The sequence below is a fragment of the Drosophila albomicans genome, chromosome 3 (assembly GCF_009650485.2).
Source record: "Drosophila albomicans strain 15112-1751.03 chromosome 3, ASM965048v2, whole genome shotgun sequence".
NCBI lineage: Eukaryota > Metazoa > Arthropoda > Insecta > Diptera > Drosophilidae > Drosophila > Drosophila albomicans.
Window position 1 is genome coordinate 50,990,211 of NC_047629.2, and position 20,383 is coordinate 51,010,593.

Genomic DNA, 20,383 nt, shown 5'->3' on the forward strand with positions numbered 1-20,383 from the left:
GTGGGAGGGCGTCAAAGATGACGCATTTACAAAGAAAACACGAGAATGTAGGTGTGGCGCCTTACAAAACCTCAGCTTAAATAGCTCTCCCAACGGAAATGTTCGCCTACAGCGTGTGGAGGGAGAGCGAGAGAGTGTGGGAGAGACAGAGAGAGGGAGAGAGTTGAAGAGGGCGGCAAAATGGCGGAAACTACGCCACAAAAGAAATTAATTTAAAGTTTCGCCACAAGCGTGAAAATGAAATTACATAATGAATGCAATTAAAATACCAACTAAATCTCAAACACACACACACACACACTTTGGCATAACCTCACACTATTTCTCTTACACACACACACTTTGAGAGCGACCTAGAGTCCTGGCAAACATTTGAGCCAAGTAAACTTGGGCGTCTCCTTGCTGCTCCACCTTCGTCTCCTTCGCTTTCTGCCTTCGCAAAGAACAGCAAATTGCTATTTAGCCATTTTAGATTCCATTAGCACTGGTTAACACACACACACACGCACACATATACATACACACGCACTTGAACACATACATTTAAGCTTCAGTGCGAGGGTCGCTTCTTCAGTAAGGATTATTTGATCATATAAATAGGTTGTTATAAATAATAGTTAGTAACAATGGATAATCTAATGATAATATCGAAATTAACGAATTCGTTTTTCGTTCAATGTTGCAAATGTGGCAACTGAGTTTTATTATTCATCCTATTTTATATAGGTTTGTGGATTCCTCTCTTTTAGAGAGATATGTATATGCTATCTTTAATAATTCTCCAATCATACATTATTTTAGTTTCTGTTGATAAATGTTAACTGTATACTAAAAGCTAAAGCTTAAAATCATCTGATTCATATTTTAAATTACTTTGAATAGAATTTCCTTTATGAATAGAATATATAGAATATAAGAAAAGGGCGCTCAAAAAATAATTTCAATTAGTATTGCATGGAATTATCCTTTCACTCAACTTTTCAAATAATATTATCAGGTTATAAAGTTTTCTAATATTATATGTTATATATGAGTATTATTTTTAAAATTTTGGCCATAAAAAAAAGAATTCTTAATTACAATCGTATTCAAAATTGTGTCAGAGAAAGATTAATTTTTAAAATAAAACTCTACAAAGGCTGAATTCAGAAATAACTCAAGTTAGAATGAAAATATGGTTCAACAACTTTGTATTTTTTTTTATTATTATTTAATATATTAAATCTAGTATTTAATGTTAAATATATATTTTAGAAAATAAAAGAGTACTGGCTGCTGGGGCCTTCGACTTTTTTCATTTTTGTATTATTAATTATGACATAGAATTAATCTGGAGATTACAAATTGAGCTAACAAGCAACTAAGGACTTTACTATAAGCTGTAATTTAAAATGAGTTTGGATTTGGATTTTAAATTAATATCTAATCAATTTAATTGATTTTTACTACTTGTCTAGCGACCCTCGCTGCTTAAGAGCATATGATGATAAATGGCTGTTGTTGAGCTGAAGTTGAAGCCGCCTTTCAGATAACTTTTATTAAATAACTTGTCAAAGCTTGGCAGCAGCTACACACACACACTCTCCTCCATCGTATACACACACACACTCGCACAACCATGTAAGCTTGTCATTTGCCTTGACTTGCCAACTTTTTGCTGTGTGTGTGAAAATCGAAATTTGTTTTTAGCAAAGCAAGGAATGAACAAAAAACAAAAAAAAAAGAGAGAGAGAAACTATAAAAGCATTCACTTTGTGTGTGAACGTGGGTGAGCAGCTGCAATTTGTACGTTGACGCCTGTGAATTAGCCACCCACAAAAGTGGCAGAAGGACCCAAAGGACCAAAGGACCCAAAAGGACCAAGGCACATTGGCAGCCGACGGCAGGACAAAACGAAGCGAAACGCAACGAAACGAAACGGGTTTTGCAGCTAGGCAAAAACAATTTCAATGATCACAAAAATTAATTAAACTTGCGAAAGCGAAGTGAGTGTGAGTGAGTGTGAGTGTGAGTGAATATGAGTGCTGAGTGTGAGTGTGTGTGAGTGTGTGTAAGTGTGTGTAAGTGTGTACTCTGTGTGTGTGTCTGTATCAGATATTTTCCATAGCAAAAGTTGCACTTGAGGCAGCTAAAGCGACGTTGACGTTGACGACGCTGTCGAAGCTGACGTCGACCGTGGCAGCGACAGCGACTGCGACGTCGTCGTCAACGTCAACGCATCCCCACGCAGCGCTTGCAATCAGCGGGCAACAGTAGTAACTATTGTCGATGCGAGCCATCGCAACAAGCAACTTCAATGGCCATCACTCACTCTCCCAGCACCTTCATTGTTTTCAGGTGTTTACCCCTGACCCCCCTTTGAGTCCCCTCCTCCCCTCTGCAACTGCCTGCACTCTGTACTCCAACGCCCACTTGAATTTCTCATGCGCAGCGTTTATATGCAAGTGTGTGTGTGTAACTGGTGTGTGTGTACGTGGGTGTTTGGGAGTGTAGACTGCTGACTGTGTAGGCGAACGACGAAACGGTAATATCCTTGTGTTTGGTGGAAGGAAAAAGGAAGTGGATAATACATCCGTCCTTGTTGCTTCGTGTCACCCACTAAAAAGGCGACGCCACTTCTGAGCGCTGCTTCGCTGCCTTGCTGGCTGCCCAGGCAGTGTCAGTGTCGCCTACAGAGGCACCCAGAAAGGAATAGCATACACAGAGCGAGAGAGCGAGCGAGAGTGCTAGAGTGTGAGAGAGACGTAGAGTTAACGAGAGAAAGCGAGAGAGTGTGTACTGAAAAAGAGAAAGAGAGAGAGCGCACTGACAAGTGGCAGCAACGAAGCTGCGGCGCTGATTTCAAGTGGAAACGGTAACCTCCTACAATGGGGAGAAATGAGAGAGTAAAGCATGAGGTAGGGAAGAGAGAGAGAGAGGGGGCAGCGGGGACAGCACTTTATCAGATATGAAACTGTGATCGATAGTGCACAGTTTTGTCGCTGTTCATAAGCATTAAGTTGCCCAAAAACAAAAATAAACATGAAGAAAGCAAAGTTCTGAGTGTAAAACGCTGCCATTTGCAAAAAGCTTTCGCCATGTGTTTGTCATACACAGAGAGAGCGAGAGTGTAAGTGTGTGTGTGAGTGTGTATGTGTGTGCAAAGCTAGGCCACACCTTGTCTCAACGCTGATTGGTGTTTCGGCGGAAAAGGGGTGGCTGCCTTTTTGGTGTGGATTATAACCTAAGTATATCCTGGCGCATAAAGGACAACAGCAGCGACGTCGTCGTCAAACAGAGTCGGCAACACACACGCACACACACACGCACTTATACACACACACACAGACAGAGAGCGCGTAGCAGACAGACAGATAGATACACAAAAGCAGTAGCTACAATTGAGGCAGCAGCAGCAACGACAACGACAGCAGCCAACCACCCACCCAGCGAACCAGCAACCAGCAACCAGCTGCAGAAACTTACCCCCCCACTCCCACACTCCCTTACTGGCCTGAGCCTGCGCCTTTGGTACACTGAGGGGTTGCAAAACTGGGCAGCGAGACTGGGATTTTTGTGTGTGTGTGTGTGTAGCCCAGCCCGGTAGCCCGGCCAGGATATGCGCGATTTGGCGACGGAATGAAATCAATTGTTACGCTGCCGTGCCACAGATCGGACGCAATCCCCGGTGTCAGTGCTCAAATATCTCAGAATAAAAACACTCTCCACTCCACACACTAACACACTCTGCCTACCGTGAAAGTGATTTACACGCTGCGTATACGCGATGCGATGCGATTCGTGATTCGTGTGCTTATATAGAAAACAACACAAAACAGACAACAACAAGAAGCGCCTTCTGATTGACACATATAAATCGAGAGACACACACACACAGAGAGACAGACTAAAAATCAAAGCAGGTCCAAAGTGCATTGGAAAGCTCGACCGGAAGTCGAGGTGTCCGGTAACGGTAACCGGTTCCGATCGTCACTTTTCCCGTTCCCGTTCCCGTTCCTTTTCCTGTTCCTTCTCGCGACGTCGTGCTGCCGCCAGCCGTGTGTTGACTTTTTTAAATAAATTCAATTGCTGAGCTCCGGTTTTGTTGTTGTCGTTGTCGTTGTTGTTGTGCGTTGGAACCTCCCAAAAATTGTGTCCATATCCGTGTCGTCTACTATGTGCTTGTGTGCGTATTATTAGCTTCCGATCCGGCGACCAATTTACCGCAAGACCAGCAAAACAATTGCCAATTCTTGTGCTAGGCAAATAGGCAGACAATCGTAAAGAAAAACAGAAGAAGAGTGAAGGAAACGTTGCACAAAAGATATTTTGGGCAACCGCCGGCGGTGTTTTGCCGACGCTGCTGTCACAATGCTTGACATCAAGTCATCCGCTGATTATTTGTCACGCTCCACGGGCAGCTTTAGCAATTTCTCAATGCTCTTCGCAGGTGAGTGGGCAATGTGTGAATCCGCAGGCAGGCCATCGGTCATAGGCAATCCCACGTGGAATCCAAGTAAATAAATATTAATAACTAATACTTAATATTTATCACATTTAAGTTCCATCGTTGTGCAGAACTTTTGCCATATTTCAACAATGTGAAAAATTTGTTTTATCAAGTCTATTTATTCAACTTTTGATTCAATTGTGTTTTTTTCTCTCTTCTTTTTTTTAGATTCCTCGTACAAATCGTCGTGGGGCTCCCACAGCTCGACACAATCGCAAGGTGAGTGAACATTTAAAAGTGAAGACATTTGTTAAGGCAATTAGTGGAAATCGATGAAGTGTACTTGATGTTTTAAAGGAAAAATCAAAGCTGCTATAGCAAAAGATATCAACTACAACATGCTCAGAGTAAAGGAAAGAAATAGAGATAGATTAGAGTATCTCAAAAATGTCGTATTACTTGAGTATTATATACATTTAGTTTTCTATCATATCTATATTTAATAGAAAATAAAAAGTAGCATTATGTTACTTAAAGCTTGACCAGAAATCCATATAAAAAAATAAGGAATGCAAATATTAATTGACAACATGAAAATGTCGAAATTCTTGTTTTCTTTTTCAATTGATTGAACACTTTATCAGCAAAGGAATATTTTAAAGTTTACAAATGCACAGAAAAGTAAAGATTTTAAAACAAAAAAAAAAAAACAAAAAAAATGAGAAGAAAGAATAGAAAAGAAAACAGTAAAGGACAATTCGGCATTTTCCACATAAACAGATTAACTTAGCAACAAAAAAAGGAACATTAAACTGATCATAAAAATTTAGAAATAAAAAAATTGTTCAGTGTAATACATTACTTAATTATGTATGTATCCAAGTTTAATGTTTTCTTTTGATTTTTAATTGAATACAATTCTTTTTATAATTTGTCATTCTTTTTTTTTCACGAAACTTACAATTCTATTCATATACAATTTTAAAACTGAGTTATATTCGTAGGTACTTGTTTTCAATTTTCAAAAAGTTAAATGATGTCTCAAATAAAAAAAACATATTACAAGTTCAAAAACTTTGCTCAGTTTGCCAAACTTTGAAGCTAACAAATTGGCATATAAAGAATTCGAGTCTACTCGAACTTTGTGAGCACCAAATGATGGGAAATTATTGGCCACAAGTCAATAAAAGTAATGCATAAATATTTAAATTTGTGCTCATTATCAAGCAAAGAACACACACACACACACAACAAATACGTGTGCGATTATGCTGAAAAGGGAGCTCAGTGAACCGTGCAAAATGCTTTACAAAAAAATAATGTGTATCGAACAAATCAACAAGCATCAATTGAACACACATCAAAAAAAGAAAGGAAAAAAGTAACAAGGCGAAAAGGTGTTGACTACACGTGTTGTTGTCAGTTAGTCCCTTAGTCAGTCAGTCATTCAGTTAGTACAGAGAAGGGTTCAACAGGGTGCAATGAAGCGAAGCGAGGACACGCATAGGGATGCAGAGGGGTTCAACACACACAGTGTTTAACCTGCTCATTAAGCTAGTTATGAAAACACTTAATTGAAAATGACGAAAACAAAGCCTTGAATCGCTTGAGGCGAGTGCGTGAAAATCTCGGATGAAAAGTGTTTGACATAAAATTTACACCAAAATTTCAGCTTGGTTGAATGTTTTACGCTGCCAGCTAGATGATGCCATCGAAATCGTGCAGCTAAAGTTTTTCTTTGTACCAAAACCCAAACCCAACTCAACCACCCACCCAGTGGAAGCAGCGAAGCATCCCGAGCAGTCGACACCATCCATTCCAGTGTTCCTGCTGTGATGTGCTGCTCAAATGCAATCGGGCGTCTTTTGTGCTCTTCGCAGTTGAGTGGCCACGTAAAGCGCAAAGCGCAAAACCCAAAAATGTCATATGAAAAGTTCTCATTTGTTCACGATGTTGTTGCTGTTGTTGTTGCCTCTTTTTTGCACAATAAGTGACAACGAAAACAACAGCGGGCGGTGCATAACCACTCAGCCATGCCCTCTATTCCATCGCCATCTCCAACTCCCAACTTGATGTCCTTTGGCCGTCGTCGCCTGTCGCCCGTTGCCTGCGGCTTTAATTTGTATAGAGCGTGAAGTTTGCCACAACTTGAACGCATTTTGACACTCGTCTCTCGCCTCTTGTGAGATCTCTCTTTCTGTCTCTCCGAACACTTTTAAATTGAATTGCCAGCGGCATTGTTTTGCTTCTCTACAATCATATTCCATTAAAATGAAACAGGCAACCGCATTGCTCATGTCACAGTCACAGTCACACTCCAGGTCCTTTTTCGGTTGCCTTCGGCTCTGATTTCTGCTTTGATGACAGCACTGTGATAATGTTTGCACTGCGGTTGAATTGATAATGCCTTTGATTGCCTTGTTCTCTAGTGTTTGTGCAACACAAGCTCACATTATTCATAACTGCTTAGCTCTCACAGACTGTTTGCTGTCTGCTTCAGGCCAATTTTCGCTGAGGCTCTTAAGTGATCTTATCGAGCGTGTAAAAAAGATGATAGCACTAGATTATGACGATAGAATGTTGAGGACATGTCACTAGCAATCGAGTCTCCTTAAAACTCTTGTTTATTATATATAAGATCTATTATATTTTATTTTGCAATTGGAAATCTAAGAAAAGATAATGTCAAAGATAAGAGCTATCACTGAAAATTAAGATATTCTTTATTATAATTCACAGCAGTTCCCTATAAGCTTATAGTATTTAAAACTACAATTTAACTTCATAGAATAATATGAAGGTTTATAAAAGCAGAGACTTTCAAAGCATGCTCTAAAATCCATCTGAATATCTGAATATTTTGCTTAGAAAATTCGACGTGATTGGCAACGAATTGTTAAACAACCTCAATAAGAGTGCATTTTTTTTGGTATGGCAGTTTAAAATAAATTGTTTAGTCATACTTATTTTGTTTTTTTCCTTATTGTCAGAAATAAACTAACATTTTTATAGTTTAGTATTTTTACTATTACTCTACTTAATAATTTATACTCTAGTGCAATCATATTAATAAGTTTCCATTACTTCGATTATTTTATATTAAAATAATACATTTTTGAATTTTAACTTCAATAACATATTTAACACAGTGTTCTGTCTTTAATATGCCATTTGTTATTTTAACATTTATAATATTATGTCTTCAACATGGTAATATTTAGTTTCTAAGAGTGATATCTGTTTAATTTGCCACTAGATAATTCAAAATTAGTACTCCACTTACATTCTAGTATATTAATTTCTCTTTCAATTCCTTGACTTGTATTTCCCATTTCGACCGATACTAATTTATTTGTTGTTTTATTTATTTTTCCGATTACAGGCTACAGCTCGAATGCGCTGAGCATCAAACATGATCCGCACACACAACTACGGCAACCTGGTAAGTGTCACAATTGAAAGTTGAAAAACAAACCCGTTGCGTGTATGGTGTTCCATTAAAAGCATTTAAAGTGTAGGCATACTCGTAATATGCACTAATAGAAGGTCCTTAAGTCCACGTGCCGCATTGTTTATGCCTCAATCTGAGGGCAAACATAAACACATCGACTGCTGTTGGAAGAAAAGGTTTTTTAAAGGCGATGCTGTTTGGCTGTTTACCAACTAATACTAATAAAGTTGCACAGTTGAAATGTGCGCACGTTGCAAGTGGCACTTGAGTTTCGGGTACGGAACGCGATTTCTTTTCAATTCGGTTCTTTTTTTTTTGTACTTCTTTGCTGTTGAAACAAATACCACCACTCGAAGTCAAAGTGAGTGTTTGCGAGTGAGTCGTGCGTCATTTGATTCGCCCTCGCTTTAAAAAATGTGAATCGCATAAACCCCCGAAATACTGTCGCAAATCAAAACCTTAAATACGCCACTTCAAATCGAATGGAAACAAAAGTGCGGCACATTCAACGCAATACTCATTCGCATTCCCCGTTTCATTCACATTCCCATTCACATTCGCATTCACAGTTGCAGTTGAATTGAAGCGTAATGGAAACAATTGAAATGCCATAAAGGATTCTCAATTAGAGAGCGGCCCAGACGCACTCAAAACGATGCCAAGAACTTGGCTTGGTTTTATTTCTCTCTCCCTCTCTCTTTCTTTCTGTCTCTCTTGTGCATTTTTTTGCTGTAGCTGTCAAATTTTTTGACGGCCGTTGCATGAATAAGACGCGTGCCACAGCAAAACTGTTCATTGTAGATGCCGTCGGGACATTAAATTGCTGCAGAGAACAATGCAAAGAAACAATGCTGCAGACTCTATGAATTTAAATTATGCGAATTATGAAGCAGAGCAGTCGAGAGCAGAGAGCAGAGCAGATGTGTAACCTTTAGCTAGAAGCACCTGCGCTGGGCGCCTAAGAGTATGCTAAGCTTTTTGCTGTCGCTGCGCATGCAGGAAATTCGCGCCGGATAATAAGTGAAATGGATATTCAACTCGAAGTGAGTGTGTGTGTGTGAGTGTGGGTGTAAGTGTACTCAACAATTGTGCGCAAATGAACCACATTTGTACAGCGTCGCCTGTAAGTGCAGTTTTCGGTAATGCATTTCATTTCATCAGCGGAAACGTAACTTGCCCACGTCTATTTTCCTTCTTTTTTTTCGATGTTGCCTTGCGTTATATATTTCGTAATGTATTCCGTTTTTGGCAGGTCCTTCATTAACATTTGCATAAAACACTTACAAACAAAAAAGGAATAAACTAATGCAACCACCTTTTTTCTTTGCAGATCCATATCAAATGTTCGGACCCACCAGCAGCAGACTGGCCAGCTCAGGTGAGTTCAAAAGCATAAAGATACAGGTGCTTAGATTAAGTTGATCAAGCCAGCGTGGGGCACGTGCCCCGTAATGTGTCCATAAGTCAACCCCTCCCTCATACACACTCGACTCGCCACTCGAACTGCATTTCATTATCATATCAATTTCTGGCTGAGATTCTCCTCGGCTCCTGGCTCCTGGCTTAATGTTAGTCACTGGCTACACCGCGGCGTCTGGTTGCGCCCTAACAAATTAACCCATTGCATGCACACCTCGTGGTGAAACCCGTTCTCCCCTCCCCCCTCCCCTCCCCTTCTACAGCTTTTCTAATTTATGCGAAAGGTGCTTTTCGGAAATTTATTATCCGCGCATATCGGACGTGTGTGTAAGCGTTGCTCTGGGCGTGGCTCAGCTCCCTACATACATACTTCTCCATATATTCCATTTTTTAACTTTATGCGATTGCATTTAGTCAGCACGCGCCCAAAACTGACATTAAAAAATCAAAAAAATAACTTATGAAAGGGTTAAAAAGTGGGTGTGCATTTATCACTTATGATTAATTGCCAAAAAGAGAGTCGCAAAAAAAACTGTGCAATGCGAAAGGGTTTTTATGGTACTTGTGATAAATAATCCTGTGAAAAACTTTGAGTTCATTCATAAAAATTTATATTTATTACTTAATTATGTTATTTTATTTTCACAATTTAAAACCTGTTTTGTAGGCTTAAAGTTTATGTTCACTAAGTTTTTTGTGCGATCAGCCTAAATAAATGTTTCTACAATAAAATAGTTGCTTACTAAAAGTAATTTCCATTAGGGTTTTAAACTAAAACTAAAACATATGATTCGGTTTACGATCGGCTTGAATAAAAGTTAATTCAGTAAAGACTCAGTAAATGTAATTTCTATTATTTTGTACTATTTTTCAGATTAAAAAAATAAGTTTATTTATAATGATAAAACACCCTACATTTTGTTTTCTTATTATATTGATATCTTATATTTATATTAATTTTTTAAAGTTATAATTTTAGTAGATTTCTAAAATTTTTGTGAATCCTTTATTTTTAAAGCTTATATTATATAAAGAGCAAAAAGGAACCTTTCAAAATCTATAATAAAATCTTGAATAGTGATTATACAATGTAAAAATGAATCAAAGAAGGCAAATTCTTAAATCAAGGTAACAATTTTAGGTATACTTAATACTAAAATGGATTTTTAAGATTGGGTTTCAACAATTTTTCAATTATTTGAAGAATTTATTTGAAGATTTTGATTCTATTGTCTAGAACGGATTTTTTTTATCTATGTATAATTTTTCATTAAATTACTGCGTTTAAGTTGAAAAAATATAAACAATTTAGCCTCTTCTCCTTATTTTGATTTGATGTACATATTTTATTATTTATGCACATGTTTAAATTAGATTTCAATTTCATTATACTTTTATAGTTTTATTCTTCATAACCATACTTATACTTCATAATATACTTCATAATCTATCTGTAGTAAAGCACAACAAACCTTAACTTTAACATCAAATTCATTTTTTTTATCGGAGCTTAGCTTTAATTTTTGTGGATTTTCAATTTCTGCACTGGCATTGCATTGTATTTGGTTAGAATAAAATCAATAATTCGTATTGATTCTATGCCAGGATGAGCTTTGCCCTGGGCCGCCATTGTTGACCAGAGCTGAACCCCTTAAATAACCCCACCAAAGGATGGTGGAGGGGGCCGCGCCCCCTTTTCTCCTTACTCCAGCATGGCTGGCAAACATGGCGTTTGAACGGAATTAGCATAAAAATCCAGACGCCCCAACATTTTCCGGCGCGACATTTACACGAACCGAGCGCCATTGCAAAGCGTCTCTCTCTCTTGCTCTTTCTTTTGCTTGCTATCTCCCTCTAGCTCACACACTCTATGGGCTTTCTCACTTTCTCTGTCTCAGTCAAGCTCATTGGGTTTGTTGTTGTGTGCTGTGTGGTTTAGGCCGTTGCCAAGTTGCCGCTTAAGTTCAACTTGAAGTTAATCGCAAAAGCTCACTGAGAAACACACACACACTTACATTCTCACACATACACACTCACACACATACATACAGTGTGCGCTTTCGCTTTTTGGGTGGCAAAAATGCTGTTTTTGATTAATTATGGCTTCCTTTGGACACGGAACCGCTTTGTTAGCCAAGTCCGGTCTCGGCCTGCAAGCGCAATACGTGCCTCTTGCCTCATTTGCATGTGCGCTCAGACACAGCTGCAACTTGTGCATGCAACGCCAAAAGAGTGTAAGAATACAACATAAAGCAACTCTGAAACTCAAATGAAAACTACAACTACAACTACAACTACAACTACAACTACAACTACAACTAGCTGTTGGCTCTGCGAGTCGTGACATAATTGCCACCAACGAAAAAAAACTAAAAATAAAAAAACTTGTTTATAATTAAAAAAGGTGCTGCCCTAAGTGCAGCCTCAGTCGGCAACATCAAAGCAAATTGTGTAAAAGAAAAGTCCCTTCTGCTTTAGCTAATTACTCCCAGTACTTTAGCTACTTTTTTCCGCCTTTAATTTTGCTCAACCAACTTATTTAATTAACACTTCTTAGAGGTGCTCCAAACGTCAAAAGACAAGTTAATGAAAGAGGCAAGAAAGTGTGATTTATTTACAGAAAAAAACGTGCTAAGATAACTTCTTGAATCATAATTAGATTATGCCAAATTCTTAATTTGCTACATTTGATATATTCTTCTTTCTACAATGCCAAAGTCTCAAAGTTAAACTCAAAATACAAATTCTCAATTCAAGAAAATCAGAATTCTAGAATAATTCTAGATCGGTTATATCACATTACTTTCTTATTTGAAGAATGCAAATATAACAAAATTGAATACAGAGCAAATATATCAATTTAAGATTAATAGCTCTTCAATTCAGAGTATTTTAAATTAAATAAAAATCTGAAACTTGGTTATGTTCTTATTTCATGAAAGCAACAATATCAAGATTTAACATTAAAAAAAAGTTTTTCCATTATGAAAAATCGTTCAGAAATTTAGATTGTTAAATTATGAAAAATATAAATTGTTCATTTGTTATTGATTTAAGTTTATCTTAAATTTCGGTATATTACAATGTGACACTCAAATTTAAGAGCACCTCAAATATTAAATGCAAAAACATAATATGTAAAAAAAAAGTAACCAATCGTTAGTTAACTATTCTATTCTATTCCTAATGTGGCTCACTCTCTCAAAGCTAATTCGTCCTTTGTCAGTTTTCCATTTATTATGCAAGTGTCTTGCTGGCAAAAAGTATTACAAAGTTTTGCAGACACCATACAAGCAGTTTATTTATGACTTTTAGTTGAGTTAACTTTCAATATTATTTGTAGAATTGTAGAATTGTTCAAGCATTTCATTTATCGTCTGCATCTTCGGTTGACCTTTTGAGTTGTCACAATCAAAATTCAAATGTCGTCGCGCATACTTGCGATTTTCTTTTGTGCGTGTTAAAACATTTACAAAATTATTATTATTGTGTATTGTGTAAATGTGTGTGTGTGTGTGTGTGTTAGGGATTCGGCACGCATTCATTGCAGACATCATAAATCGCTTAATCATTTGGCAATTAGGCCGTGCCCCAGGACAAAGTCTCTCTCTCTCTCTTCGTTGTTTTGTTCACTGTCAAGCGAAAGCAGCGCAAACGCAACACACACTAAAAAAAGGACACACACAAAGTGAAAGAATAGAAAGGGGAAGGGTTTTCCAACGAGGGATGAAAACTGACAGCAAAAGGCAAAGGCAACGGCAACGGCCCTGGGAAGTTAACGTTAAGTTGGCTTTCACTGTTTTGCTAGCGGCGGTGGTGTCCTGGCCACCAGGACTAGGACGAGGATTGCTCATGTGTGAGAACGTCATGAATATTGCGTTAATTGCAAATCATGGCCAAGAGAATGTGTTAAGTGCCAACACGACGATGACAAGGATGAATGATAACTTCACTCCGAGTCGCAGTCGCAGTCGGATTCGGAGTTGGGGACGGAGACGGACGACGCTCATCATCAAAAGGCGTGGCAAAACAATTGACATGCCATTAAGTCAAAAGAACACACAAGCGATGTCCTTTTACAAGCTAATGTGCTATTTATGAAACCGGAGACTGACAAGCAAACCAAACATAGTGTACTATTTTATTCGAATTTATATGACGTTCTGAAGAAAAACAAGTAATCAATAGCAAAAGAGTAATTAACAAATTTAACATTTATTCAAATGTAAGCTCACACAATTACTTTAAAACTTCTATTGATATAGTAAAAATACTTTACAAATTTGTATTGAATTATTTAGTTTCTCAGATTTTATCTTCCATATTATGATGTTAAGGAATAGCCCATACTCAAAAATTGTGCTTAAAGTTCGGGATGTCTTATTATTTTAATATAGAATTACATTACATTACAATTTTATTGGAACTTGTAAGTTGATCTGAGTCAAGATATGTCATGACCTCTAAATTAAAGCAATACAAAAAACTTCACTTAAATGGGTACTCAAATTTGTATTACTATCACATTTTGTAGATCACAAACTAATAAAAAAATTTTAAGTTCGTAGAAAGTACTTCATCATTATAGTCAAGGAATTTATCATTTTAATAAGTATTTGATTATTTGATAATTCGTTAATTCATTTTCTTAGATAACCAACAATTATATACGGTTTTATAAGATGCACAATTTAAATATGATAGTCGAGCTTTTTAGTCAGCATTTCCTATTTGCTAATGAGCATTAGTTCTGTTGACCAAAGTCTTCTGATCCAATCTAACTACTCTGGATTCTAGAAAGTGACACAGTTCCACTATTTCTTCTAATTCTAATAAACAAAATTAAATATTCGGAAATAAAATACTTTTTTTAGGAAATCAGAACACACATTTTTTTAAAACTGCACATTTTTTAAAAACTGCAAAATGTAAATACGTAAATCGACCAGAACCTCTTCGAACCCAATCTAATTACTCTCAAATCTAGAATGTATATAGTTAAAATTAGACAGTTGTAATGCTGGTCTTAAATTTCCTTAAAACAGTTTAGTTAATGAGCATTATTTCTATACCCCAATCTCTGCTTCTCTTCTGACCCGAACTAACTACTTTAGATAGTGACACAGTTCTAGTTGTTGTCTTAAATATTCTTCAGCATGCTATATCATATCCGGTGCTTTTGACTTAGTTGTAATGCCAAGTTGCAAGTGCTACAAAAAAGCAGCTGCAAGGGGAGCGCACACAAATTTATCGAATTGTTGTATAACATAAATATCGGCAACCCTCAAACACAAAATCAAGCTCAAGCTGGCACAGCACAGTATGATCCCTCCTTCTCAAAGTATAGAGGAGGGAACCCAGCGGCGTGTCGGAAATGCTTTATGGCACTTTTGCATGCCACAAAATGCTTACTTTGTGCCACATCCAGCAAAAAGCAAAAGCAGTCAAAGTTAATTTTATGCTTGCTGGTTGATAATGTCCAGCAGCAACAGCAGCAAAAGGACTAAACTAAAGGATATGCTCTTTTGACGGACATTTAGGCAGGCAAAATACTGCCATTAAATGCCATTTATATATATACTATACTATATTATTTCTATTTCAATTTGAGTGCCAAAAAGTCATAAAGCATAAACCAAATATATTTCTCATTTCAGGCTCTGGTCAGATACAATTGTGGCAATTCCTGCTCGAGCTGCTGTCGGACTCCAACAATGCCAGCTGCATTACCTGGGAGGGAACCAACGGAGAGTTCAAGCTAACCGATCCCGATGAAGTTGCTCGTCGCTGGGGCGAACGCAAATCGAAGCCGAACATGAACTACGATAAACTGAGTCGCGCCTTAAGGTAAGTTAAACGATTTTCTATTGTTCGGGGTTGTTTTGTTCGCTCAAGTGCTGCTAATTAGTCTAGGATCTGGTGCAGAAAATAAAAATGCTGCCATGTGTGCAATTTGCTCTAATGCTGCTCATCAATCGATAGATTCGTCGCTGATTAGCCGCTTTGATGACAATTGTGCCGCAAAATCAACGAAAAAAACGCAGATTTTATTGGGAAAAAAATACGACATAAGTGAGCGTTTATCTTGTGGGCGTGGCAGGGCAAAGAAATTCAATAAGAAATTGTTTTCGTAACCTAATCATAAATCCAATAAATCTCGTTTTGCTATCTAATTGCTGTATGTCCAGCTGAATGTGATTTCAGTAGATGTTCAAGGTTTGTTGTTGTGTGTTTTTGTTTGCTCAAAAGTTGCCAGAAACATATGCAGAACTAAGTATTTGTGCAACGGTCAATTTGTTAAGCACACACAGCAGCAAACAGTACACAAAAAGAATTATCAACCCTTTGGCAGGAGGGGATTGCTCCTTGAAACTGTCACTTGCAATCAGGCGACGGCCAATGAGTGCCAATGCCAATGAAGGAGAAGCTGACAATTCAAGTGGAAGAATCCTGGCAGCCAATTTGCGATAGACACACAATCAACATGTAAATAAATGTAAAAAGTGTTGGATAAAGCGCACAGCTTGAGCAACAACAAAGCCAAAGCCAAAGCAAAGCAGAGCAAAAGGAAAAGCCTTTTTTTGATGTGCGGAAGCGTCAACACGTCCTCTGCCTGTCTGTCTCTCTGTCTGCCTATCTGTCTGTTGCTCTGAATATATTTTTATGTTTTTTTTTTCCTCCTCCTTACACATTTCAACTCAATTGAACGCAGTCTCAGTCATCTCTGCTTTCATGTGTGCAAAAGAAATGTGAGCTCTCAAAAGTATGCTACACATTTGTTTGCACTGCTCTGTACATGTGTGTACGTATGTGTGCGTGTGTGTGAGTGTGTTTGGGTGTGAATTAAAACACAGCAGCCATGTAAGTCCTCGCCACATAAAGACAACAAGGACAAGTGCTTTAATGCTTCATTTGCCTTGTTTATTCACAGCCAGCTGCCCTTTTGTTGGCCACTCGGAAGACACACACATACACACACACACACATGTGTAAATGGGTTTTACTTTAATCCTTTTTTTGCTGCTGCTGTTTGCTTCGCTGATTGTGTGCTTTGTCCCGCGTCCATCATCAGTCATTGATTGGTTTTGATTGTTTGCTCCATGGAGCGCATTGCATTCCCTTCAAATTGCATTGCCCATTGTCTCTCTCTCTTTCTCTCTCTCTGGATTTTTTTCTGCTGCCGCTTTTAATTTATGCCATTAATTGGCATAATTTATGGCCGATTGTACACAAAAAGATTGCGCAAAAAATATAACAACAAAAATATCCAAACGTAACGGAATGCATTATTATGCCAATTTGCATTAAAGCATTCGCTTGAAACGCACTCGCTTCGCCGGTTTCGTAATTTATTTAAATCATTTTTTCAAGCGCAGCGCATTTCACATTCTGTGTTATATGCAGTAGAAAATGTTTAATTATAATGCTTTGTTGACAAACAGTATTATTTTTTTTTTAAATTGAATTCAAATTTAAACTTAATAAAATTTGATTACTATTTTATTTTGAACTAATTTTCTTGAAATTTTATTTCCAACTATGTATATTAGTTTAAAAATAAAATTTCACAAATTGTGTTGTACAGTTATCCAATTTATTCAAACAATTTTCTAATATAAATATAGGTCTTATGTGTTATAAATATAAAATAATTAATTAAATATAAATATTATATATTACTTAAAGCTGTATATTTGACTTTAAATTGCTTGAAATTGTGGATTCTACTTTATTAGTTTAAGGCAATCGTTTCAGATTGGATTAAATTTGAATGTCTTTTCTTAGAAGCTCCTAAGATAAATGTTTAGTATTGAAAGCAATATCTTTTGAATTTCTTCAAATTTTATGTTATACTTCATTAGCTAAAGGCAAAGTTCTCAGATAGGAATTTCTCAAATTTGCTTTTTTAGTTTTCGCATAGTGCAAAGCTAATATATCTTTCTATATACCCAGTACCAAATGCGTTTTGATATTTACAAAATTGGTAATTCAAATTTAAGCTCATTTTATTTTTGATTATTAATATATTTAATGTGGCACACATACTTAAAATATTTTTATTTAATATTTATTTAAACTATTTACATTTCTAGATTACTCCGAATTTCTTGAAATTTAATGTTCTACATGGCTTTTAGTTTGAAATTTCGCAAATTTAATTGTTTAGTTTTCCCATAGTGCAAAGCTAATGAATCTTTCTATGTACCCCGAAGAGTAAGCAAACAAAAGCAAATAAAATATCAGGCCATCGTCTGTCTTGGTCACGGGTCTTAGAGAGGACCCCAAGAGTCTGACAATCCGACTGCCTGCCTGCCCCCTCGTCAACTCCTTGCCCTCGTCTACTGCTCGATTGTTTGACTGTTTGTTGGCTGGCTGCCCAAGCAATTTGGTTTTGCGCTGTGCCACAAATTTCTATTTGAGTTTATGTGCAAGGCGTTGCCATTTAATTGCCAGGGCGAAAGACTGTAGAGGGGGGATGGAGTTGGTTTGAGGCCATGTCAGGGGTGTCTAGCACTAAAATCGCTTAATGTCAGCAAATTAACTTAAAACGCATAAAGCGCGCATTATTTTGTAATTATTTATTCACTGTGTCCGGCAGCAGCAACTTTTGTTTGCATTTCTCATGGTCAGATGGCCACCCCCCTTGAGACTTAACGGCGACATTTACTCATCCAGCCCATGGCATTTATTTATTTGCAGATACTACTATGACAAGAACATCATGACCAAGGTGCATGGCAAACGCTATGCGTATAAATTTGATTTTCAAGGCCTAGCAGCGGCCACACAGCCGGCGGCCAGTGATCCCACCTACAAGTATCAGAGCGACCTGTTCATGACGCCATATCATCACAGCGCGAAGCTCAGTTCGTTTATGAGTCCACATCATGGCATGACTTCTTCCTCAGGTGAGCAAAGACTTAATCTATGCATATGTTAAGACAATTGTGCCGGCAAGAAATGTATGTAACAGGTAGAAGGAGGCATCTCTGACACTATAAAGTAAGAGTCAACAGCCGAGACGATCTAACCATGTCCGTCTGTCTGTCTGTCCGTCTGTCCGTATAAACATTTAGATCTCAGAGTTTATAAGAGATAAAATTATAATTTTTTTGGACAGCATTTGTTATGTTTGCACGCAGACAAATTTTGTATTACATTTTAGCCACGCCCACTTACGCCCCCGCAAATCAACAAAAATCGAATAACAAGCGTAATTTTAAAGCTAGAGTCGTGAATTTTGGTATATACAATAATAAATATAGTAGTTGTGATTCCTTAAAATTTGGGAACAGATAAAAATTGTCGAAGTTATTAAAGAAATACTTTTGTATGGGCAGAAACGCCTATTTACTCTGTAGGAGTCCTAGTTGCTTTGGATGACAATCTGGTATATTATGGCGTCTATGGTATATTTTGAATATGGTACAAATATACTGCTTGGTATATTTTTAGTATTGTTGAAGTATTGTTGGTATATTTTGAGAATGATACCATAAGATTTGGTATATTTTCAATATGGTACTAAATCTATATACCATTCTTAGTATTTTTGTAGTATTTTTGGTATATTTTGAGAATAATACCACAAGATTCGGTATATTTTCAATGCGCTACTAAATCTACATACCAAATATACCAATCTTAGAATTTTTGTAGTATTTTTGGTATATTTTGAGAATAATACCGCAATATTTTGTATTCATTCAAAATGGGTAGCGGGTATTTCACAGTCGAACACACTCGACTGTTACTTTCTTACTTGTATTTAATTTATTTCGTTCTCTTTGCAGCTTCCATCTTTCCAACGGCCGCTTCGTGGGGCAACTGGGGCAGTCCGGCCACGAATCTGTATCAGCCGCACTCGATGAGCCATGTGACGCCATCGCATGTGGCGCCGCACCTCAGCTCCTATCCTCACTACGCATGACCATCATAATATGAGAGCAATGCCAGCGCCAGCGGTGGCAGCGCAGTTAGCGTTGGCGTACCCAGCGGTGCTGGCATTATGAGCGGCTTTGGCACCACCACCACCAACAGCAGCGGAGGAGGAGGGGGTGGCGGTGGTGGTGGAAGCATTGGAGGAGGCAGTAATGGGGGAAGTAGTGCCACCGCAACCACCAGCAACAGCAATAGCAGTAATCTTAATGGAGGAGCCCACACACACGTTGCCAGCAATGCGGATGCGGTGAGCAGTGTGAGCAACAATCTGAATCTCAACACGGCCACATTGACAACGGCACCGACGCATGCCGGCGCCAGCTTTGGCCTCGGTGTGCCCGGCATGGGCATGGGCGTGGGTGTGGGCGTTGGTGTCGGGGTGGGCGTGGGCGTTGGTGTGGGCGGCGGCAATTCGACGCTCAACTCGCTGGTCGTCGGCAATCGCCTGATGAACAGCAGTCTGCCGTCGCTGCTCAAATGATGCCACTTGGAGAAGTTCGGCTTGAGCATTGGCGGTGGTCCGCCTCCCCCAGCAGCAACGCCCGCCGGCGCCGTTGCTGGTGACTCAACGCTGGACAGTGGCAGTGGAAGCAGCACTGGATTGCCATATCCTCCGGGTCATCATGGTGGCAATTATGTGTCAGCGAGTGTCAGCGGACATGGCACTGAGCGTTCCTTCTATGACTATCTGGACATGAAGGGCGGCGGAGATCAAGCGACGTTTTTATTGTAACTGTAAAACTGTAACCAAAACCACCAGCAAACAAAATGCAGCAACTGTAGACGGATTTTACTCGTAGCCACTAGCGAAAGAACCATTCCCAAAAAAAGAAGAACAACAACAACCCCCCAACAAAGCATACATCTAGGTGTGAGTGTGAGTGTGAGTGTGTGTGTATGAGTGTGTGAATGAATGTGTATTTAGTGTATTTTAGTTGTCGTTGTTGCTGTAAGTTAAGAACTCTTTAACTATCATACATATGAGAAGCAAACAAAAATAGTTTTCCAATTAACAATTTTTTGGGGCATCCCAAAAATATATTCAACAAAACACTCGCTCTATGTGTAGTCTCATAAATCTATGTACGAATATATATTGCGGCATTTTGAATTGTTGTTAGCATTTTGCCACTTGTTAATAG

The 20,383-nt window shown here is 38.1% G+C and overlaps 1 protein-coding gene across 4 annotated transcripts in view; it reads left to right on the forward strand.

Moving 5' to 3' along the window:
• Positions 1-19,240, forward strand: part of LOC117569750 (DNA-binding protein D-ETS-3) — a 33,345-nt gene extending 14,105 nt beyond the window's left edge. For 2 of the 4 annotated variants that reach the window (XM_034251039.2, XM_052004574.1), the window contains 6 exons: positions 4,658-4,708; positions 7,812-7,871; positions 9,211-9,258; positions 14,957-15,146; positions 18,000-18,208; positions 19,094-19,240. In XM_034251039.2, coding sequence (XP_034106930.1) covers positions 4,658-4,708; positions 7,812-7,871; positions 9,211-9,258; positions 14,957-15,146; positions 18,000-18,208; positions 19,094-19,230 — 695 coding nt within the window. In that variant the 3' untranslated portion in view covers positions 19,231-19,240. Of the gene's footprint in view, positions 1-3,629; positions 4,496-4,657; positions 4,709-7,811; positions 7,872-9,210; positions 9,259-14,956; positions 15,147-17,999; positions 18,209-19,093 lie in introns of those variants that run through there. The other 2 variants (XM_034251040.2, XM_034251041.2) reach the window with 2 other exon arrangements.
• Positions 19,241-20,383: the final 1,143 nt, after the last annotated feature.